This window comes from Chelonoidis abingdonii, chromosome 11 (assembly GCF_003597395.2).
Source record: "Chelonoidis abingdonii isolate Lonesome George chromosome 11, CheloAbing_2.0, whole genome shotgun sequence".
Taxonomy (NCBI): Eukaryota; Metazoa; Chordata; order Testudines; family Testudinidae; genus Chelonoidis; species Chelonoidis abingdonii.
The window spans coordinates 61,081,958-61,104,785 of record NC_133779.1 but is presented as its reverse complement, the minus strand read 5'-3'; the positions used below and the strand labels follow the sequence as shown (position 1 = coordinate 61,104,785).

Sequence of the window (22,828 nt, the reverse complement as noted above, 5' to 3'; positions counted from 1 at the left end):
TTGGAGCAGACTGTTTTCAGGACAAGAAGCTCACACGGCTTCACCTCCTGAGTCTGACCTTGGAGTATTCAGCATATGCCCCTCTGTGCGTTTCCCACAGCGAGTCTGCCCAGGCGGGGTCCTGGGGAAGCCAGAGGGTCCTGCACCCCCACTTCACAGTCAGACGTGACTCTCAGCCAGCCAGTAACACAGAGGTTTATTCGATGACAGGAACAGGGTCTAAAACAGAGCTTGTAGATACAGAGAATGGGACCCCTCAGCAGGGTCCATTCTAGGGCCCAGTGAGGCAGACAACCCCATCTGTCCTCACTTCCCATTCTCAGCCAGCTCCAAACTGCAACCCCCTCCAGCCCCTCCTTCTCTGCTGAGTTCCTTTCCTGGGCCAGGAGGCCACTTGACCTCTTTGTTCTCCCACACCTTTAGCATCCCCTTGCAGGGAGGAGGGGCTCAGGCCATTAGTCGCCAGGAGACAGAGTGTCGGCCAGAAACTGAGGCCCCCACACAGTATTCAGAGGAAACATTAAGAACAGTCCCACTTCATCACAGAGGGTCTCAGAGACGATATCTTCTCTGGACTCTCCAGTTTGTCCTCCTCTTTCCTACATCGCAGTGCCGAGGGTGGACCCAGTTCTCCTGCTGGAGCCTCTCCAGTGCCGAGCGGAGTGGGACAATGACCTCCCATGTCTGACATACGACACCCCAGTGAATGCACCCTAGAATGCTACTGCAGCATGGCTTTGTCACTCAGGTTCAATCTGTGACCCTCTTTGACCCCCAGATCCTTCCCAGTCGTACAGCAATTCTTCTGTTTGTAGCTGTGCAGTGGGTTCTCCCTTCCTAAGTGATGTTCTTCACTCTTGTCGTGACAGAATTTCCTCCTGTTGATTTCGGACCGATTCTCCAACTTGTCCAGGCCATTTCAAACTCTCAGCCTGCCCTTAAAAGTGCTTGTAACCCCTCCCAGCGTGAGGTCAGCTGTGGATCTTAGAGACGTGCTCCCCACTCCATTATCCGAGTCATTACTAAACATATGGAAGAGTAGCGGCCCCAGGACTGGCCCCGGACCCCACTAGATGCCCTCCCAGTTTGACCATTACTAGTTACTCTTTGAGGAGGATCTTCCAACCAAGTGTGCACCCACCTAGTGCTAATTTCTCTGAGCCCTCATTTCGCTGGCTTGCTCATGGGAATATCAAAAACCAAATGAAAATCAAGCTCTATCCCACCTTAGCATCTCCCCTGTGCGTTAGGCCAGGAATGCTGTCCATCTTCAGAACCACTGAGCCCCACACCTCCCATGGGGCTGCCCAGGGCGTCAGCGGCTCCCCACACATTTCAGTCATTATTTTGATTCCCTTAGTTACATCGCCAGTGCCGAGCAGTAACCAGGATCCTGAGGTTTTGCTGCTGCGTCTTCTTTCTCTCGCTGCTTCCGTTCTCTATCTGAACCAGCTTTTGGTTCTGCTATAAAGGAAGGAAGGAAGGGGGCTGTGGCCGTAGCTGGTGACTGAGACTTCAGAGAGGGAAGCGCCTGGGTCCGCTGAAGCCCACGATAACCAAAGGTACGTGTATTATTCTTCATTCTGTGGTAGCAGCCAGTGGCTCCGGTTAGTGATTGGCATCCAGGAGCGCCAGGTGCTGTATGCATGTACTGAAAAGATCTTGCAATAGAAGATCAGGGTTTCTGTTGTCCCAGGTGGTGCACAGACCCCAGTATTGTCTCTGTTGTGCTGGGTGCTGCACAGATTCCAGCCAAGATCAGGGCTCCTTTGTACCAGGCACTGTGGAGACCCTGACTGAGAACAGCTGCTGCATAAGCAGCTCATGACAGACAGTCCCTGCCTTCAAAACACTTGCACTCTAGATAGACCCAGGAAGGATCAGTCTCCCCACTTAACAGATGGGGAAACTGAGGCACAGAACAATGAAATGACTCAGCAAGGTGTCTGTGGTAGATCTGGGAATAGAATGTGGGTGTCCTGAGTCCTACTGGGACTGATACTGCTCAACATGGCCATACCTGGCTAGATCGTCGGGCTCAATGGGTAGTGATCAATGGCTCCATGTCTAGTTGGCAGCCGGTATCAAGCGGCGTGCCCCAAGGGTCGGGTTCTGGGGCTGGTTTTGTTCAATATCTTCATTCATGATCTGGAGGATGCTGTGGATTGCACCCTCAGCAAGTTTGCAGATGACACTAAACTGGGAGGAGTGGTAGATACACTGGAGGGTTGGGATAGGATACAGAGGGACCTAGATAAATTAGAGGATCGGGTCAAAAGAAACCTGATGAGGTTCAACAAAGAGAAGTGCAGAGTCCTGCACTTAGGATGGAAGAATCCCATGCCCTGCTACAGACTAGGGACCGAATGGCTAGGCAGCAGTTCTGCAGAAAAGGACCTAGAGGTTACACTGAACGAGAAGCTGGATATGAGTCAGCAGTGTGCCCTCGTTTCCAAGAAGGCTAACAGTATTTTGGGCTGTATAAGTAGGGGCATTGCCAGCAGATCGAGGGACGTGATCATTCCCCTCTAGTCGGCACTGGTGAGGCCTCATCTGGAGTACTGTGTGCAGTTTTGGGCCTCACACTACAAGAAGGATGTGGAAAAATTGGAGACAGTCCAGCGAAGGGCAACAAAAATGATTAGGGGGCTGGGGCACATGACTTATGAGGAGAGGCTGAGGGAACTGGGATTGCTTAGACTGCAGAAGAGAAGAATGAGGGGGGATTTGATAGCTGCTTTCAACTACCTGAAAGGAGGCTCCTTACTGAAGGGGGCTTCCCAAGAAGATGGATCTTAGACTGTTCTCAGTGGTGGCAGATGACAGAACAAGGAGCAATGGCTCAAGTTGAGTGGGGAGGTCTAGGTGGATATTAGGAAACACTATTTCATAGGAGGTTGGTGAGCACTGGAATGGGTTCCCGAGGAGGTGTTAGAATCTCCTTCCTTAGAGGTTTTAAGGCCAGCTTGACAAAAGCCCTGGCGGGATGATTAGTTGGAGATTGTCCTGTTTTGAGCAGGGGTTTGGACTAGAAACCTCCCAAGTCCCTTCCAACCCTGGATTTGTATGATTCTATGACCTAGAAATCTGTGAGGTGACCAGTTTGCAGATGATACAAAATTACTCAAGAGAAGTTAAGCCCAAAGCTACCTGCGAGAGTACAGAGGATCTCACCAAACTGCGCAACTAAATGCAGAGGAATTCGAGTTGATAAATGCACATCATCTCAACTATACATATAGAGTGATGGGGACTAAATTAGCTGCTACCACTCGAGAAAGAGATCTTGGAGTCATTGCGGATAGTCCTCTGAAAGCAACCACTCCACCTGCAGCGCAGTCGAAAAAGCGAAGAGAATGTTGGGAATCATTAAGAAAGGAATAGATAATAAGAGTGAAAATATCATATTGCCTCCATATAAATCCATGGGACGCCCACACCTTGAATACTGCCTGCAGATCTGGTGGCCCTATCTCAAAAAGATCTATTGGAATTGAAAAAGGTGCAGAGAAGGATCACAAAAATGATGAGGGGGATGGAACAGCTTCCATATGAGGAGAGATTAATAAGACTGGGACTTTTCAGCCTGGAAAAGAGAGGGCTAAGGGGGAATAGGAGAAAGGTCTATAAAATCATGACTGGCGCAGAGAAAGTCCACAAGGAAGTGTTATTTACTCCTTCACATAACACACGAACCACTTGTCACCCAATGAAATTACTAGGCAGCAGGTTTAAAACAAACAGAAGGATGCACTACTTCACCCAGCGCCCAGATAGCCTGTGGCATTTGCTGCCAGGGGCCAGGGGTACTGTTTCAGATCAGGAGGGAAGGGGGGGGGGGAAACTTAAACCATCTTTCCAGGAGCTACGTAGGCAGCTGAAAACTCCAATTTTTTGGCAGATAATAACTTAGAATCAGGTGGCAGACGCTCTGCATTTAATTCCTATATGAAGATAGAAAACTATAAATACAAACCCCAGTGAAAGCCCCATTTTATATGTACGTGTAAATTTAGAACAATCAGGAGATAACACAGCAAGATATTCCCACCCCCAAGACTGGAGGGGTCAAGAGAATAAAAGCGGCCAGACCGGGTCAGACCAATGGTCCATCTAGCCCGGTCCCCTGGCTACTACCAGAAGACAATGCCAGGTGCATCAGAGGGAACGAACAGAACAGGCATTGATTGAGTGACCCATCCCGTCATCCACTCCTAGCTTCTAGCAAAGAGGCCAGGGAAACTCAGAGCAGGGGGTCATATCCCTGCCCATCCTGGCTAATAGCCACCGATGGACCTATCCTCCGGGAACTTCTCTAGTTCTTTTTGGAACCCTGTTATAGTCTTGGCCTTCACAACATCCCCTGGCAAGGAGTTCCACAGGCTGACTGTGCACTGTGTGAAGCAATACTTCCTTTTGTTTAGTCATTTCACTGGGTGACCCCAAGTTCTTGTGTTATGAGAAGGAGTAAATAACACTTCCTTAACCACTATCTCCACTATCTCTGAAAACATTTTATAGACCTCTCTCATATCCCCTCTCGGTCCTCTCTTTTCCAGGCTGAACAGTCACAGTCATTTTAATCTCTCCTCATACGGCAGCCATTCCATCTGCCTCATCATGTTTGTTGCCCTTCTCTGCACCTTCTCCAATTCCAATAGATCTTTTTTGCGATGGGGTGACCTGATCACGGTATTCACCATGTGGGCATCCCATGGATTTATATAGAGCCAATATTTTATTTTCTGACCTGTAATCGATCCCTTTCCTAACGATTCCCAACATTCTGTTCCCTTTTTTGACTGTCGCTGCCCACTGAGTGGATGTTTTCAGAGAATTAGCCACAGTGACTCCCAGATGTCTTTCTTGAGGAGCAACAGCTAATTTAGACCCCATCATTGCATATGTATAGTTGGGATTGTGTTTTCTGATATGCATCACTTCGCACGTACTTTCCTATATCAGTTTTGGAGCCTTAATACAAAACTAACATTTTGATTTATATGAACTTTTGGAAAATGATAAGCAAGCAAATATACACACTCTTAATTTGTGTAGCGCATTTCTCCTGAAAAAGTTGAGTCGAAAGTAGCTGAGTTTTCTCTCAACCATTTTTTTAAAACATGGAATAACTAATAAATTAGAGACGTCCGTTTTGGCACTAGTTTAAAAAAAAGGAAGAACAAAAAGCTTTTCAGGTGATAATTGGAAAGAAAATATGACAATAAATTGGCCAACATGGGTTTCCCATCAGCTCTAGGAAACCTGAAGGTGTCTTTCCAGTAGTTAACAATGGTTTTTCCAACAGTGATGCATTTTCTTTTCTTGTTAAGTTACTCAGTAACTAGAAATAAAGTCTTAAACATTGTAATCTATTTATGCGATGCATTTGATAGTTCTCCAGCACAAATGAAACACCCTCTAGTTCAAGGAACTTAAGGTGTAAAGATTCGAAACGTAAAATCAAATTTATGAGTTGAACTTGTATTTACAAAGGACTGATCTAAAAGCTGGTTTTAGCCTGTGGAAACTGTTCTGTTTCATAATGTACTAGAGGAATCCTGAGTCTGTATCTACAGTGACCCAAATGGATGATTCTCAATGTGCCATAATGAAAATACAATCTGACACTAGACATGTTAAATGTTATCAAGAACATTTGCCCTCTAAGCAATGTCATTTTAAGGCCACCCTCAGATACTAAGGAAGTTAGGAAAGAGACCTGTTCCCAGGCTGTAACAACCTGGTGTTATTAAGAGCCCTCCAGGAACTGTGAAAAAGTCCCTGGGTCCATAGACTAACTGAAGAAATAAACCATTTGTATTTGCTGGTTGAGACGCCGAGGTACAGACAATAATACCCTCTAGTTTCCATCAGGAGCAACTGAAAGGTCTCAGAGCAGCACTGATGGTGACACTGGAAATAAAACTGCCCGGCTTTGTGGGGGAGACTCCTGGAGCTCAGCACTTGCCAGGTCCCTTCTCTGGGCCAAGGCTGGCCAGGCCTTGCCCTCCCCTGGCTCCCATCCCGCCAGCGGGGGACCGAGGAGCTATTTCCCCACAGGAAGGGCTTTGACTGCCCTCTGGTGCCGCGGCTGCGAGCGCTGCTGAGGGCTGGCAGGGGGGCTAATGGGCACCCAGACTGTCAGAGGGCATGTGGGAACCTCCTTACACCCGCTCTGCTCAGGGTGGGGGCGGACAGAGCCATACAGACAGCTCCCCCCTACCGGCCACGGAGCAGAAACAGCCCGCACAGCTGGGGGATTTACATCCCACAGCCCGGAGCCAAGGGGAGGGGGCTGGGAGGGGGGAGCTGTAGGTGCAACTCCTGGGGGACAGCCCAGTCAGCCAGCAGCCACATCCCACTCCAACCTGAGCTAAGGGCTGCGGGTTCCTCCAGCGAGAGCACAGGGCAGCAGATCAGTTTCCTGTTTGCGCCCTGCTGTGATGGGAAACTCGCGGGGCTGGGAGGAGGCAGAATCCCCCCTTGCCCTTTCTAAATGGCCCCCCAGCCAGGGGACGTTGTGAAACCCATTAGTATAACTGGGTTCAGAAGACAATGAGATCAGTTCCTGGAGGACAGGTCCATCAATGGCTATAAGCCAAGGTGGCCGGGGACGCAACCCCCTGCCCTGAGTGCCCCTAAACCTCTGACTGCCAGAAGCCGGGAGTGGCTGACAGAGGCTGGATCACTTGATAATCATCCTGTTCTGTTCATTCCCTCTGGGGCACCCGGCCAGACACAGGACACTGGGCTAAACAGGCCATTGCTCTGGTGATGCTGACATATTTTCTAGGGGTCTTAACTCATTTCATTTTCTTTCTAGTCTCATCCACATTGTAGCTCTCAGGTTCAGGTCCCTGAGGCTCAGAGACCTGATTGGTCCTAGCTCACACACACCAGGTCCGTGGCTGAGACAGGGAAAGAACCCAGGAGTCCTGGCTCCCAGCCCCGGTGTCTGCCTGCTAATCACCTGACCTGTCAGCGTTTGCTGTCCCACAGGCCCCGCTCAGCGCTGATCACAACTCTGTGCTCTCCTCCGTCATGATGAAAGCACTCGTCACCCTCTGCATCCTCAGTGCTCTCCAAGTGACCGCGGCAGCTCAGAATGAAACGGGTGAGTCGCCGGCAGTGGGGCCGGCAGCCGGAGTTGTGGCTACCCCATAGGGGACAGGAGGGGTGTGAGCCTGCTTTAAAGAGCCTGTGAGCCCTGTAGCAGAGCTCCCTGTGTTCTGTGATTGAGACACCCCCATACTCCGGATTGTTTGGGGATAACTTTGGTTGGAAAATGGACAGCAGCAGGGGGTTCCCTCCCAATGGAAATTTCAAGCTGTCCATGGAAAATCGAAACATGCAAAATTTCAATCCTGAAACGCTGCTGCGGTGCCTCATGGAAGCTGTAGTTCAGGAACCTAGTGCTCTTTCTAAGAGGAGAGGTGGGTCTAGTGGTTAGAGCAGGGTGGGGTTGGGATCCAGGATTCCTGGGTTCTCTCCCCGGCTCTGGGAGGGAAGTGGTGGCTGGTGGATTAGAGCAGAGGGGGCTGGGATCCAGGACTCCTGGGTTCTCTCCCCAGCTCTGGGAGAGGAGTGGGGTCTAGTGGTTAGGGCAGGGGTGCTGGGAGCCAGGTGCGTCATGAGACATGTAATCCAGGCAGGAGAATGGGAGCAGAAGACAACTGAATTTCATCTCCCATGATACACCGAGTGCCATTTCTGGCTTCAAATATGATGGTTTTTGGGCCCCCAGATCAATTCCGTTTCTGGCCGTTCAGCGTTTCAGCCGCAGGCGGGGTGTGGCAGATTGCACTGTCACACGGATGGGGAAAAACAAAGATAGAACAACCCCTCCAGCTACCCAATGGGCTGTGGGTGGGGAATTGGCCCAGCCAATCAGCAGGAGGTGTGGCCCAGCCGGCTCTGATCAACGAGCAATCGCGCCGAGGCTGCGGGCAGTGGGCGGAGCCTGAAGGCTATATGAGTCAGACCCCGCGCACTCCAGGAGGGCCGGAGGGTGAGAGGTGACCCACGGCAGAAGGTGTCACTCAGCCACAAGCCCTAGAGACAGCGCCAGAGCTGGGTCTGACCCGTGACTCCTTGGGCAAGATGGTGCCGCGTGCTGGCACCACTCGGAGCCTCTGTGAAGAGACCGGTGCACGGAGAAATGGGCCAGAAGCAAATGGCTGCAGATGATGGTGAAAGCTCTGTTGATGCACCCCTGTTTTGTAAGAACTGCTACGTCCTCTGCTTTCCTGTCTGCCTCTCGCCTCAGTTTCTGGGGCAGCTGGGCCCCCAGGCAATCAGAATATTCAGCCCTGTGCCAATGTCCATTTTCCATCCACGAATGGCTGGGACGGGAAATTTTCTGCCACTGTCGGGACCCAGCGGGGTAACGTTTGCAGGTTATTATTGGGTGACCGCGGAAGATGTTGCAGCCCCTGGGGTGGAATAGCGCCCCCTTGAGCCAGGGTGGCTGTAGGTGAGCGAGCCTATTACACACTTACAAGTGCTTTTGCACACTCAACCCTTTCCCCTGCGCCACTGGGTAGCAGTACCAAGTCTGGGGGAAACTGAGGCAAGCAAAATTGGGAAATCAGATGATTGGGTACAAAGATGAGTTTCTCTCCCTTCCCCCCGCCACTTTTCAGGGATGCCTCTGGCCTGTTTCTATTGCAAATCTGGACAAAGCTGTCACACCATCCCCCAGACCTGCTCCTCGCCCCAGGACTCCTGCATCATCGTTCAAGAACACAACACGCTCGGTGAGTCCCGTCACGGTGGCTGCAGGAGGCACGAGAACCTGCTCCAGCATGTGTTTGCCACACGGCTCCCTAGCTGCCTGAATCGGCTCCCGAGGGCGGTCGTGGGGTCCCCATCAGCGGAGGTTCCCCGACCAGGCTGGATGAACACCAGTAAGGGCTGGTCTAGGTTGCCTTGGTCCGCCCTCAGCACCAGGGGCTGGACTGGATGAGGTCCCTTCCAACTAGCGGCGGCATGGGGGGTGCTCGCTGGGTGATTGCAGGGTGACCCCAACAGCGAGGGGCCCCCCAGGCCTGGGGACCGTTTCTTGTTCCCAGGGACGATATGACAGTCAAAGGGAAGTGCCTGCTCCACTCAGAGTCATGGCCCAGGGATGGCAGCCCCCCTAGTGGGATGATGCCCCCCCCGTGGTTCTGGGGGGGCAATGCCAGTCAGGACCCCGGAATTTAGCCTAGCAGGGATGAACGCCCCACTGCTTCCAGCCCTGCGGCCCTACAGAGATGGCTGCTGATGGGTATAAGGTGATGGGGGGAAGGGGAGCACATCCTGGAAAGGCCGCTCTCGGGGCCGTCCTGCTGAGTGAGGAGCCAAGGAAGAAGATGTAGAGGGAACGGCTGGGATTCAGGGCCCGATCCCCTGAGGTGCCCAACTCTCCTAGGTCGGGGCCTTGGGCAGGCAGCCCCTCTCTCTACCTGGGATGACGTCTCCTCTGGAGCGGGGTGCCCAAGTCAGGCCAGGCATTTCTCATTTGGAAAGAAACAAGGGAGACCGCCAGGCCTGTCTGATCTCTGCTCTGGGAGCTGCTCAGACTGGGGCAGCTAGCGGAATGGTCCACGGGCTGGGGAGAAATTGGCTGTATGGCCCGGTGGTGAGCGCACTCACCTGGCTGCGGGAGACCCACCAATGAGGATCTGGTCATGCCAGTATTTAACAGGGGCCGTGTGGCTGCGGTGGCTCCGTCAGTGTAACCGATGCACGACGTGCCCTTCTCGCTTTGCTGCCTTTCCAACAGGTGCAGAGAATTCAGGCACGTACCAGTCCTGCGCTGACTCCCGCCAGAGCCTCACGGGCTTCCTGGCTTTTTACTTTGGGGACAAGGTGGCTATGGAGATCCGGTCAGAAATTTGCAAGAGTGGCGACTGCAGTGCCGAGTCCACGCCCTCCAGTACGTACTGTCAGCAGTGGGTCTGATTCGTGAGTGCGAGGAAGCCACTGGCTTGAACCTCAAACCTCCACGAAGCTGCTATTCCCGGCCTCGGGGAAAAGCCAGGAGATTTCCGAGGACCCTGGGGCAAGCAGGGGGCTTGGTGGGAAGTCATTTGTCATGGGAAGCAAGTGTGGATGAGACATGTCCAGGGGAGAGAGGGACTTTTTCATGCCTTTGTCCTGGTAAGAACTTTCCTTTCACACCGTGTCTAGTGGTGGTCCCCCACTTTCAAGGCAAATGAATTCAAACTGGGCCAGGTGCAGAGCAGAGCTACAGGGCTGATCGGAGACATGGGAAGTCGGATTTCTGAGATGGGCTGGGAGAGCTGGGTTTGTTTAGCCTGGGATAATGGAGGCTGAGAGGACACCTCATTGCTTTCAGGGGGCATCTTTTGGGGTGCAGACTGGACCAGTGAGGGGTCACTGCCTGCCCTGTAACCATGAGTGCCCTAAAGTGCCCTACTTCTGCAGCTTACAGCCCAGATACCTGCAGCCTGTGGTCCCCTAAGCGTCTGTTGGCTGGCCAGCAGGGGTCCAGCGCTCTGCCCCCGGTACCTTCCCTCTGTGGCTGCTGCTTGCAGAGGTGACCCCAACCCACGCCCCCCAGTCAGAGGCACAATCTGGTTTGTTTGCTCCTTGAAAGAGACCCAGCAGCTTGTCATGGTACCGGCAGTTAGCCATCGCCTCTGTTCAAACACAGCAACGGGTTGGCTGAGATCAGTGATTTTCATCCTGAGATGCCCAGAGGAGGCCGCACCTCCGTTTGGAATTCTTTAGGGCCCCGCAAATGGATGAAGGTTGCAAGCCACTGATTTAGGTGAAAAGTCAAACCGGTTTCTTAACAAGAGGGCCTAGGCGATGTGGACAAGCAGCAAGACTGGAGTTAGGGAAGGTTACAAAGAAACTGAGGTAAAAAGACACGTTTGAATAGCTCAGACTCAACCAGCCACTGCTTTGGGTCAAGGTCCATTTCTTACTGACCCTTTTCTTCAATCCCTTTGGTTGAAGAATCCATCTCGGCCTCCGTCGCTGGACAGGCCCCAGTGGGCCGGAACTCCTGCATGCGGAGGGAGATGGGTCCTTCCACCAAGGTGGGTTGAAGCCTCTGGAAACTGTAGTGTTTTGTCTCTTGAAAGGAGCAAACACGTGCAGAGCAAGGGGGGCACAAGCCCTGACTGGTCCGGTGTGTGTCCCAGAACATGACGGGGGGAAGCAGCCCCAAGGGAGAAGAGTGATCAAAGTTGATGGAAGATGTGGGCGTGGGAACATACTGGCCAGGAAGCGACCGAGGCTGGAAGTCAGGATGTTTCTAATGGCCAGAGGGAAGGGGTGGCAGGACAGCTGCCCGCTGGAGGAGTGGGGGCAAATAACCGAGCTAGCTGGCTTAGTGGGACGACGTGCCGGGTTGATGGCCCGGGACGGTCCTGCCTGCTCTATGTTCTCCTGCTGCAGTTTCTTCTTGGATCAAAACTTTCTTTCCCTGGCTACCTTTCAGGGCTGGCTATCAGCAGCGTCCGCAATGGGCTGCAGTGCCCGGCCTGCTACGCCCCAGGCTCCGAGAGATGTGAAAGCGATGGGAACCTGCGCTGCACAGGAGGTGCAGACCAATGTGCTGTCGTCGTCGGGACGCTGGCACAAGGTGCGGCTTCCTTCGCTCTGGGGCGGGTTCAACCCCTGGGGAGCTGGGGGGTGTCCCGGGGCTCATCCGTGCCGTCTGAGCTGGGAAATGCCCCTTTGATTAGCAATAGCCAAAACAATAGAGGCTGTCACTCAAAACAAAGAGCTGCATGATCAGGCTGTGCCCTGGCTCTGAGCGTTCCCGCTCTAACCACAAGACCCCACAGCCTTCCCCGAGCCAGGGATAGAACCCAGGTGTCCTGGCTCCAACCCCCACCAACTCGCTGCACCCCACTCTTCCCCCACAGCCAGGGATAGAACCCAGGTGTCTTGGTTACCAGCTCTCTCTAACCACTAGACCCACATGTCCTGTCTCTCAGCCCCCCGCCCCGCTCTAACCACTAGATCTCATTCCCCATCTGGAGCCAGGGATAGATCCCAGGAGTCCTGGCTCCCAGCCGCCCTGGAGATTCCAGCAAGACTTGATGTCCCTTTGCATATTTTTGGTGATCCGCTCTGGTCAAAAGGGGTAAAAATATTTCACTCTCTTTGCTGAGCAGCAGCAGAATTCTGGGGCCTTGTAGGTCAATTTCCCACTGGGGAAGAAATCCGTGGGGCAAAGTCTAGTATTTCCTTAGGGCAGCTTGCTTGTTTACACTGTTTCCACCAGTCCTGGAACAGAGGTGGGTGCAAACGGCATGCAGGCTGTTCCCTTAATCTCTGTTCAAACTCAAGGGGCTCTCAGGGAATATTTTTGAAGTCAGAGATTTATGCAGAGAGCAATTTCTTCTGCTACTTGCCACAGCTGCCCTAGAAAGATACTGCATGAAAAAAAACGGACCACACGCTTGTCCGACTAGGTGACACATCTGCCCGGAGGGTCATTACTTCTGTAAGATGAGCACACTGCACCCTCTAAGAGCCCCCTGTGCCTCAAGAACTCCCTGCAACTCCTCCTTACTCCATGTGCCCCCCATACCCGGCTACCCCCAGGCCAGGGGCTCCGCATGGTCCCCCCACCAAAGCATGAGATGCTGTCACGTGGCGTGCAGGACCTCCCTTTGCTAGGCCAGTGATAGCGATTCAGAGGCCTGGGCATCTTGCAAAGAAACGTGGGTGCATCTTGAGGACCGTGCTAGAAGAAGAGCTGGGTTCCCCCAACTCCCTGAGGTTTATTTTACCTCCGTGCTTGATATTTGTTCCACTGCTGCTGGAATCCTGTGGCCAGTGCTGGTGTCGGAGCCTGGTGGTAAATTGGAGCGTGGTCGGGGGTCAGAGAAGAGCCATGAGAATGAGCCAAGGCATGGAAACCTGGCTTTAAAGGCCAGGGCCCTATGCTACGCAGGACGCCACATTTGCTGATCACAGAGTCCTTCCTGGCCTGAGAATTTATGAACTGGGCCAGGAGCTATCCCAAGGCCGCTAGGGCTTGGAGACAAGGTCCCTGGAGAACCACCCAGGGCCCGATCATGGCGTCACAGAACGGGGTTAGGCCGTGCCGCGTCTGATCTGCGCTGGTTTCCCCACACAGGTGGTGTTGCGATCCCGTTTGCAGGCAGAGGCTGTGCTACCCGGGCGGCCTGTGAAATCAAGACACTGGAATCAGGGGTGTTCACTTACAATCTCACCAAGATCCAGTGCAGCCCAGCGCCCAGAGCACAGACTAGCAGCGCCACCCGGACTCTGGGCTGGGGTCCCTTCACCCTGGGCAGCATCGTCCTCTGTCTCCCCCTTTTTCTCCCTGCCCTTCTGGGGCTATTCCTCTGCTGATGCCCCATCAGCATACTGGCTGCTGCCATTGGTGTCTCAGTATAACCAATGTGCTCTGCCCTTCTCTGTGCCTGACTGTGCCTCAGTTTCCCCCCTCTGTAAGAGGGATAACAATGGCAAGCTTCCCTTGCAAAGGTCTTTGGGATCCCTGGATGGGCGGGGGCTTGAGACAGAGTCCAATGCAGCCAAGAGGAGACTCTCTGCTAATTCCGCTGGAGTTTGGAGCAAAGTTCTGTGTATTGTTAATATCCCCTCACAGCTTCTCCTCCAGCCTTTCAAAGATCCCTGGGAGGGAACAGAACCCTGGACTCCTGACTTGCAGCCCCCTCTGCTCTAACCACTAGACCCCACTTGCCTCCCAGAGTCAGGGAGAGAACCCAGGAGTCCTGGCTCTCAGCTCCCCAGAGACTCCAGAAATGGTCTGAGTCCCCCTGTGCATTTCAAACTGCTCTGAATAAAGCACAATCAGAGATGCAATCACCCAAGAGCGTCCGTGCATGCGCGTGTGTTTGTGTGTACCAGCGCTGACCGTGTCTGTTCCGCTTTCGTGTGTCTCTGCCAAACACCAGGGCTTCGGAGAGCAACCCTGCCTCCAGAACTGACTCCAATCAGAAGTTGCAGGGCACAACAAATGCACCTGCTGTTTGCACACCTCCCTCCACACAAAAACCTTGCACAATTCCCCCCCCCCCCAGAGCTAGCAAAACCCCAGCACATCTCCCCATGAGTCAAAACTTGCTCGCACAATCAGAAAAAAGTCCTGCCCAGGCTAAGTATAACAGCGCCACCTGGTGACGCCTCGCCTGCCCTAACAATATTCTGGAGTTCCCCCTATTCACTGTTTACATGTTGTTATGCTGAAGGTTGCTAAGGGCTGCCAACGGGTGACTCTTGGGTGCACAGACAACCCCAGACCTCATGAGAGCCAATGGCTGCGGCAAGCACCTACCTTCAGGCTCAGGGCATGGAGCAATTAAGCCCCTCTAAATAGCAGAAAGAGCTAGGAAAATGGAGGTGACCACCCAAGGCACATGGCTGCTCAGAGCTGAGCCCCCTGGGCTGAGGGGAACCCAGGCACTAGGAGATGGGCTGCAGCTGCCGTGCATAGGAAGCAGGAAGCCAGGAGGAGCAGAGAGCAGGACTCTGGGAGAGAACAAGCTGCAGATAATATCAACAGAAAGAGCAACAACCAAGAGCCAACTGCAAAGACAGTGTTGCCAAAGCTACTGATATTTGGCGCCTTGCTTAGAGACCCTGCTCCAGGAGTCACGGGATTAGGTGAAAATTTCAGTTTTCATTAAAAAAAATTATAAATTTCTAATAGAGCGGCTTGAAAATTTCCCAGTGGCTCATTCCTCAGCCAGAGGCTGCTGTACATGGAGTGTCTGCAAGACTAATAATGTCTTCGGAGGCTCCTAGGGAATCTCTGTGTTTATGTGGCCCAATATGAGTGAATCCCAACCAGCTACCACTACCGGCAAGTGGATCAACGCACGTCTCCTTGACTGTGACCGGGGTCCCAGTGGGGGCCAGCTGTGGTCACTCAATTAGGGTGAACTGCAGAGAATGGGGCAGACTGCGATGGGCTGAATCACAGAAACCCCTTTGGAAACTGACACCTGATGTGCTTTGACGACCTCGGAGTCTGCTTTCCCTGTCAGCTTGGAGCTTCAGTGCCCTGCCTGGTTTGAGTCGGACCCGCTAGCCGGCTGCAACACAGCCCCAGGGCTGAACCACGTCCCCCAATGGCTGCAGACTTAACTGAAAGCAGCTTAAGAAGTGCTCCTGTCTCTAACACTCAGATGCCCAACTCCCAGTGGGGGCCAAATCCCAAATAAATTCGTGTTACCCTGTATGAAGCTTATACAGGATAAACTCATAAATTGTTCACCCTCTATAACACTGATAGAGAGAGATACACAGCTGTTTGCTCCCCTAGGTATTAATACGTACTCTGTGTTAATTAATAAGTAAAAAGTGACTTATCCTACGAAAAGTAGGATTTAAATGCTTCGAAGTAGTAACAGACAGAACAAAGTGAATTAGGCGGGAGGGAGAGCTCAATGGTTTGAGTGGTTGGCTTGCTAACCCCAGGGTTATGAGCTCATTCTTTGAGGGGGCCCCTTAGGGATCTGGGACAAAATCAGTACTTGATGCTGCTAGTGAAGGCAGGGGGCTGGACTCAGTGCCCTTCCAGGGTCCCTTCCAGTTCAGGAGATAGGTATAGCTCCTTATACTTTATTTTAATTTTTTATTTTACCAAACAAAAGAAAACACACATGTTATTACAGATGAAATCTCACCCTGAGAGATGTTCCAGGAAGCTTCTTTTGCAGACTAGCCTCCTTCTAGTCTGGGTCCAGCAATCACTCCCACCTCTGTGGTTACTGTCCTTTGTTCCAGTCTCTTTCAGGTAACCTTGGGGATGGAGAGACTCTCCCTTTAGCCAGCTGAAGATAAAATGGAGGAGTCCCCCAGGGGCTTAAATAGACTTTCCCTTGTTGGTGGAGACTCCTCCTCTCTCTTATGCAAAATCCAGCTCCAAGATGGAGTTTTGGAGTCACATGGGCAAGTCACATGTCCATGCATGACTGAGTTCCTTACCAGCCAGGCCACATTCTGGGAAAGCTCCAATGTGGATTGGCATCTCCAAGTTCATTATTAGGTTAAGTGTTTCTTGATTGGGCACTTAACTTGCCAATCCCTTTCTCAAGAAGCTGCCTAAATGCTTTACTAAGGCTACTTAAAATCAAACCAGTACACAGCCAATATTCATAACTTCAAACACACAAATGACACGTGCATACAAATAGGAGGAATAGATTCAGTGGCTCATAACCTTCGCAGAGCTATGTTACATGGCATATGTAGCATAAAACGTATTCCAGTTATGTCGTATGTACATTCATAAGCATTTTTCCATAAAGCTTTATGGGGTGCAAGGTCACATAGACAATCCCCATAAAGCTGATGGATGTTCCAACACTTAGATTTACCAAGCCAGCATAAAACAGCTTCTCTATTACCTCCCTGGTTACTCAGGAATTCAAACACCACAGTTCCTTTAAAGTGATCCAGCCTCAGGCCTCTATCCAGGTACCCACATCAAATATGATGAAAATTTCTGTACATTTTATTTCATCATATAAAATAAAAGGTTCTACTAATCCCAAAGGATCAGACGCATCACCTGCCAGGTTAATGAATGTTCCAGATCTCACCCAAATACGCTGAACAGTCAATTCTTATTAACTAAACTAAACTTTATTTAAAAAGTAAAAGAGAGAAAGTATGGTTAAAATATCAATATACATACAGACATGAGTTCAGTTCATTGAGGTGCAGATTCACAGCAGAGACGGTGAGCTTCGTAGTTGCCCAAAGAGTTCTTTCAGAAATAGTTCCTAGCTTATAGTCCAATGTCCAAATCTCATATTCAGGGCGTACCAGCATAACTGGGACCTCAGGCCACGTCTACACTACCCGCTAGATAGTAATCAATCTATCAGTGATTGATTTATCATGTCTCATCTACACACGATAAATTGACATCCGTACCTCACCTCGGCAGGAGGAGCAAACAGAGTTGATGGGGGAGCCACAGCAGTCAACTTGCTGCCATGAGGACAGCCAGGTAAGTCAAACTAAGATACTTTAATTTCAGCTACGCTATTCTCATAGCTGAGGTTGCATATCTTACATCACAGAATATGAGGGTTGGAAGGGACCTCAGGAAGTATCTAGTCCAACCCCCTGCTTAAAGCAGGACCAATTCCCAGACATTTTTTTTAACCCCCCTTCCCTAAATGGCCCCCTCAAGGATTGAGCTCACAACCCTGGGTTTAGCAGGCCAATGCCCAAACCACCAAGCCATCCCTCCCCCTACTGTAGACCAGCACTCAGTCTTGTGACTGTAACTTTCCCTGATGAAGCCTAAAATGATCTGAGATGACAGAATCAGGACCCAAGGATCTTTCATACCATTTCATGTCTTTTGACAAGCTGGAATTCCTGGGGGAACAAAAGGTCATTAGGGTGATGTTGGAGGACGTCCATCACCGGTACTTAGCTCTAGAATTAACATAAAGCCATTTGCTTGTTTCTCCACCATTCCCAGCACATTCCAAAGAGAGACAAATACCGAGATATCCCGCGTTTACAATTCATTTAAATGACAGGATGTTCTTTTGCCCTCTGAGTCATCAGAATACAGCACAGACAGGGACTGTTGATTACATTGTCCACCCTACTCATACATATGTAAATACACATGTCTTTTGAGGGTTATTTATTTTGCAGGACGTTTAACCCTTTCTAGCAATGTGCCACACCTAACCCGCTACCACTACCTGCAAGTGGATCGACACTCATGTCTCCTTGGTGACAGAGAGCAACAGGGGAAGACATGAACTCACCCTCTTCCTCCAGGCCCTGGGTGGGTCCATCCCATCCTGACCCCCCTTTCCTACCAGCCCCCTGGGGCCCACTCGTTCAATACGACCTCTGCAGTCTGGGAGGATCTTGTGGTGAAGGCACAGGACACCTTGGTTCTAATCCCACTCTGCCACCAGCCCCTGTTTCTCAGTCCAAAAATGCATGGAAGTCAGTGGGGAGTCTCCCGGTGTAAGGGCTGGGCTTTGGATGGAGTCTGTGTTGTCCCACCATTAGCCAGGGCAGCTGGCAGGACCTTGGCTGGCAGGAGAAATACTTGGGGGCCCACTCCTGACACCAGCACTTCTCCTGGGGAACTCTGTGCACTCCCAGCTCCCCTGCTAGCATCAGGAGTGGGGAAATCATAGGACAGTCTTGCAGTTCACACCCTGGACTAGGCTCTGGGTTCAATTCCTGCCTCTGGCGCAGGGCTGGGGAGTCAGAAGATCTGGATGCAACTCCCTGCCCTGCTACCATCTCCTTGTGTGACCCCAGGGAAAGTCTCAGCTCCTTACCTCAGTTTCCCCATTTGGATAATGATCCTTCTTTTGTCTATTTAGACTGCAGTCTCTTAGGGAGGCAGGGACTGACCCACATTTTATGTCCCAATTTGGGGGGAGGTGTCTGCCCAGCACCTGGAGCAGTGGGGACCTGATTGCAGCTAGGGGGGAGGTGGAAGCTGGTGTGGCTGTCTCTCCACTTCCGCCTCTGAGGGAGGCCCCACCTCCTCGCAGTTTGGTCTGCAATAGACTTTTCCAAGCAAAAATAAAAAAGTGTGTGGGGAGGGGCATTAATGGTTCTCAGGGGGCCCCAGCCTTCAAGCGGGACAGGACCAGAAACAGTCCAGGCTCTGACCTCCCATCAGGCAGAGCTGTAGCCTTTTGTTCACCCCACCTTTAAGCTGGGCTCAGGTAGGGGGCGAGCCCCATGCACCAGTCTATGGGGCTTAGATAGGGGTGACCGCAGAGCGCAGGCCCCCTGGCCTATGGAGGGGGACTCCTGGCACCCCAGGGTGCAGTGGCAGGGGGGACACGGGCCCTCCCATCTCCACTGCATCCCAGCGCAGGGATCTAACAGCAGCGGAGCGGTCTGCCACTGGGTCAGCGGGGATCCATCTGCAACATGCTGGCCAGATCTCGACCAGACGGTTGCCTGGTTTCCCTGGGCTGCTTCCTACTGTCTGCATCTGGGGGTCCTCCTCAATCTCCCCGGAATACACTGCCAAGGGTGGTGGTAGCAGCTTCTCAGCATTGGGAGTTGCAGGGCTTTCTGGTGGCCCACGCAGGCCCTCGGGGCAGCCGCGGTTCTTGGCGCCCAACTGGGGAAGATGCGTTTGTCTCCTTCGGCAGCTCCCTACTAACTGAGCTGCTGGGTCGGCCTTTTATACTTCCCCTTCCTGTCCTCGCCTCTGCTTGCGGGGCGTGGTCCCCCTGGCTCCACCCACCAGGTGGCTTGCGGTGTGCCGCTTCCGTCTCGAGGCCACACCTCCTCACTACAGGCTGGGTTTCACCCTTAGAAGATCTTAGCTGTTTGCTTGGAGTTGGTGCGATTTGGCTCATCGGCAGCTGTGACCCCCTCCTCCATCCCCACCTTTGCTTTTCCACCATTGCTTGGGCCCAGGGCATCTCTGTGTCTCACCGAGATGCTCCCCTTTGGATGGGCAGATGTCTTGTAAATTGCAACATAAATGTCACCCATCTCGTGGCATCTCCCCGCCCCAGGGCAGCAGTGAAGGGGCAGTGCAAATTTCACTGGGACACAGCAGGGGTCGTGATGTAACCATTCGAGCCCACTGCTTCCCAGAGCTAGGTAAGGGACCCAGGAGTCCTGGCTCCCAGACCCCCCCCACTCTAACCCACTAGATCCCACTTCATTTCCAGATCTAGGGACATAACCCGGGAGTCCTGGCTCCCAGACCCCTCACTCTAACCCACTAGACCCCACTCCGCTCCCAGAACTAGAGACAGAACCCAGGAGTTCTGACTTCATTTCCCCAACTGCTAGACCCCACTCCCTTCTTTGTGCCGTGAATAGAAACCAGGCCTCCTGGCTCCTTTTCCTTTAACTCATTACCGGCCACACCCCTCCTGGAGGCAGAAGAAGAACCCAGGAGCCCTGGCTGCCCAGCTGATCTAGACACTCTGCTCCACACCCTGCATTTGTTGGTCTTAATCCAAGGCATGGCTGTATAAATATCCAAGGCTGTTTGTCAGGTCTTTCCTTGTTTGGCCGGCAGCTTCCACCAAGATGAGATACCCCTTTGGAACAATCCCATAGCAGCCCCAAGGATGCACAGTGGTCACCAGGTGTGGTCCATTTTCCCTACCCAGAATTCCCCTGAGTGCATTCCCACAGCCCCCCATGCACCCACCTTGTGGGTTGGAATCTGGTGCCTTATGATAGTGGTTCCACACACCCCCATACTCTAACCCTGCCCTTCCCCCAATTGGAAGGACAATGAGGCAGTGACAATGCTCCCCAGGAGAGGCATTGGTGCTAGAAGTGGGATCCCCAAATATTTATTCTGCCAGCAAAGGTTTGGGCCTAAAGTCTCACATGGGGCTGGACTATGGTAATTTAGTTCTCATCCAGGCTGCAATAATCCCCCCTACCCCACAACTTCCCATCAAAACTTTTATGACTCTCAGATTTTTGAGCTTTTCAAGGTTTTGTTGGTTTTTTTTAAATTAAATCTGACGTTTCTTCTGGGTTGGGGGCGGGAATCCAGTTCTACTCTTGCATAATATTTATGACACAGTGTGAGAGAGTATGGGTGACCGATAGAAGGAAGAGAAACAGAGGCCATACCCAATGTACAGAATATTTTGGGGTTTAGGTTGAAAATGATTCACTTTAGGCCAATAATTGCTCACTTAGTAGCAGTCTGTAGCCAAAACTTCTCCAGGTTTAAGCCCTTTCCACCTCATGTTATTTCTTATTTTCATCTGAACAATCTTCATGTTTTGGCTGAAATCATCCCCCCTCCCCCTGCAACTTCCCGCCAAAACTTTTATGACTTTCAGATTTTTGAGCTTTTAAAGGTGGTGGTTGTTTTTTTAAATGAAATCTGACGTTTCCTCTGGGTTGAGGGTGGGAATCCAGTTCTACTCTTGCATAACATTTATGACACAGTGTGAGAGAGTTTGGGTGACCGATAGAAGGAAGAGAACCAGAGGCTACACCCAATTTGCAGCCGGCTTGAAACCAGAGCTGTTGTCAAGGTCATTAGGAAGGCGATGGAAACCCCTGGAATGATTTTGCCAGGTGCCAGCCTGGTAGAATCTCGACTGCTTTGCACGGCCCTGGCTCTTCTTCATGCCCAGGTCCCCCTGATCTGCTCTGCGTTTAAACAGGGCTTAACGTGAGTGTCAGTGGACCAAACATAGGGAAAGGACCAAAAACACCCTCAGAGCTTTAGCCGACTCCATGCCCAGCACATCAGTGTACCAAGAACTTGGCAAAGATTATTACGAGATCCGGTGGAGGTTGGCAATACTGTTATAATGTATAAAACGAAAAGGAGATGCAGGCCCTGTGACTTTCCCAAGGACACAGGATGATTGCTGGAGCTGGGAAGAGAAGTCGAACCTAGGAGTCCTGGTTTCCAGTCCTTCTGCACTAACCTACCAGAACCCACTCCCCTCCCAGAGCTGGGGAGAGAAGCCAGGAGTTCGGACAACCAGTTTTAACTATTAGCCCCCTCCATCACTTCTCAATGGAACCCAGGAGTCCTGACCTGAAGGCCCCCTTCCTCCTGCATCAATCCATTAGACCCCCACCTCACCTCCATGATTTCCAAGGTCCACCCAATCCTAGTCCACTGTGCCCCACTGTCCACTCTATAGAACCCAGGCGTCCTGGTTCTCACTCCCACTTCCCTCACCCCTGAATCCCACTTCCCCAAGGAGACAGGAGTGGGACCCAAGGGTCCTGCCTTTGATCTACATGACTCCAGGAACAGAACCCAGGAGTCCTGCTGCATTGTCTCATGTTTTATCTGTTACCCCACATTGCCACTCCAAGTCTTCCCAGGGGAGTTGCTTTCAGTCATTCCTCTAATTCAGTGGTTTTTCTACTTGCTTCCAAATAACGTAGTCTACAATGAACGCCCGTCTGAGCAGCGCCGAATTTCAGAGCTGGGTGGCCGGAGAGCAGCAGCAGCTGGCCAGGGGGTTCATGTCATTTGCGTTGTGGGGGAATTAATTTCTCTAATCCTGCTCCCATCCCTCCCCGTAATGCCCGCGGCCATTTGTGCTGACAAGAGTTTGTGTTTTCAGAGTTTGAGGTCAAAAGATTTTGGGGTTTGGGTGGAAAATGATTCACGTTTAGGCCAATAATTGTTCACTTCGTAGCTGTTTGTAGCCAAAATGGAGCCAGTTTTAAGCCCCTTTTCATCTTCTATTTTTTGTTTTCATCTGAACCATTTTCATTTTTTAGTTGAAATTCACACCCCCCGCCCCCACAACTTCCCACCAAAAGGTTTATAATTCTAAGGGTTTTGAGGTTGTCAGGGTTTTAGTTATTAAATCTGATGTTATCTCTAGGTTGGGAGCAGGAACCCAGCTCTGGGCTTGTATAATATTTATAACACAGTGTGTGGGAGTTGGGGTTGACCAACAGAAGGAAGAGACGCCGAGGCTACACCCAGTTCACAACCAGCTTGAAAGCGAGCTGTGGTCAAGGTCATTAGAAAGGCGACGGTTTACCCAGCCTGGGAGGTTCAGTTCCCTTCTTCGCTCATTGCGTCGTGTCTCGACTGCACTGCCAAGCCTGGGTTCTCCCTCTGTTCCACTCTGCGTTTAAATGGGGCTGAACATTGGTGTCAATGGAAGGACGGAGGGAAATGAACAAAACCACCCTCAGAGCTTTAGCTCTCCCCATGCCCTGCACTGCAAGGTACTAAGAACTTTGCAAAGGGGGAGGTTTCTCGTTGCTTTGCGTGGGGAAGCGGAGCTGCATAAGAACATAAGAACGGCCAGACCAAAGGTCCGTCTAGCCCAGTATCCTGTCTTCCAACAGTGGCCAGTGCCAGGTGCCCCAGAGGGAA

At 51.8% G+C, this 22,828-nt stretch overlaps 1 protein-coding gene across 1 annotated transcript; it reads left to right on the top strand.

Moving 5' to 3' along the window:
- The first annotated feature begins 305 nt into the window (after positions 1 to 305).
- On the top strand, positions 306 to 13,830 carry LOC116838212 (phospholipase A2 inhibitor and Ly6/PLAUR domain-containing protein-like). Its single transcript, XM_032803263.2, has 6 exons — positions 306 to 1,562; positions 7,003 to 7,117; positions 8,646 to 8,759; positions 9,770 to 9,922; positions 11,459 to 11,602; positions 13,112 to 13,830. Exons 2-6 carry the CDS (start codon positions 7,045 to 7,047, stop codon positions 13,348 to 13,350), a joined length of 723 nt encoding a protein of 240 aa, XP_032659154.1. The 5' UTR covers positions 306 to 1,562; positions 7,003 to 7,044; the 3' UTR covers positions 13,351 to 13,830.
- Positions 13,831 to 22,828: the final 8,998 nt, after the last annotated feature.

Bases quoted from the DNA above. Each gene is read 5' to 3' on its own strand.
- LOC116838212 (XM_032803263.2), top strand. From the start codon at position 7,045: ATGATGAAAGCACTCGTCACCCTCTGCATCCTCAGTGCTCTCCAAGTG. The intron at 7,118-8,645 runs GTGAGTCGCCGG...GCCACTTTTCAG, and splicing joins GGCAGCTCAGAATGAAACGG to GGATGCCTCTGGCCTGTTTC. The intron at 8,760-9,769 runs GTGAGTCCCGTC...CCTTTCCAACAG, and splicing joins TCAAGAACACAACACGCTCG to GTGCAGAGAATTCAGGCACG.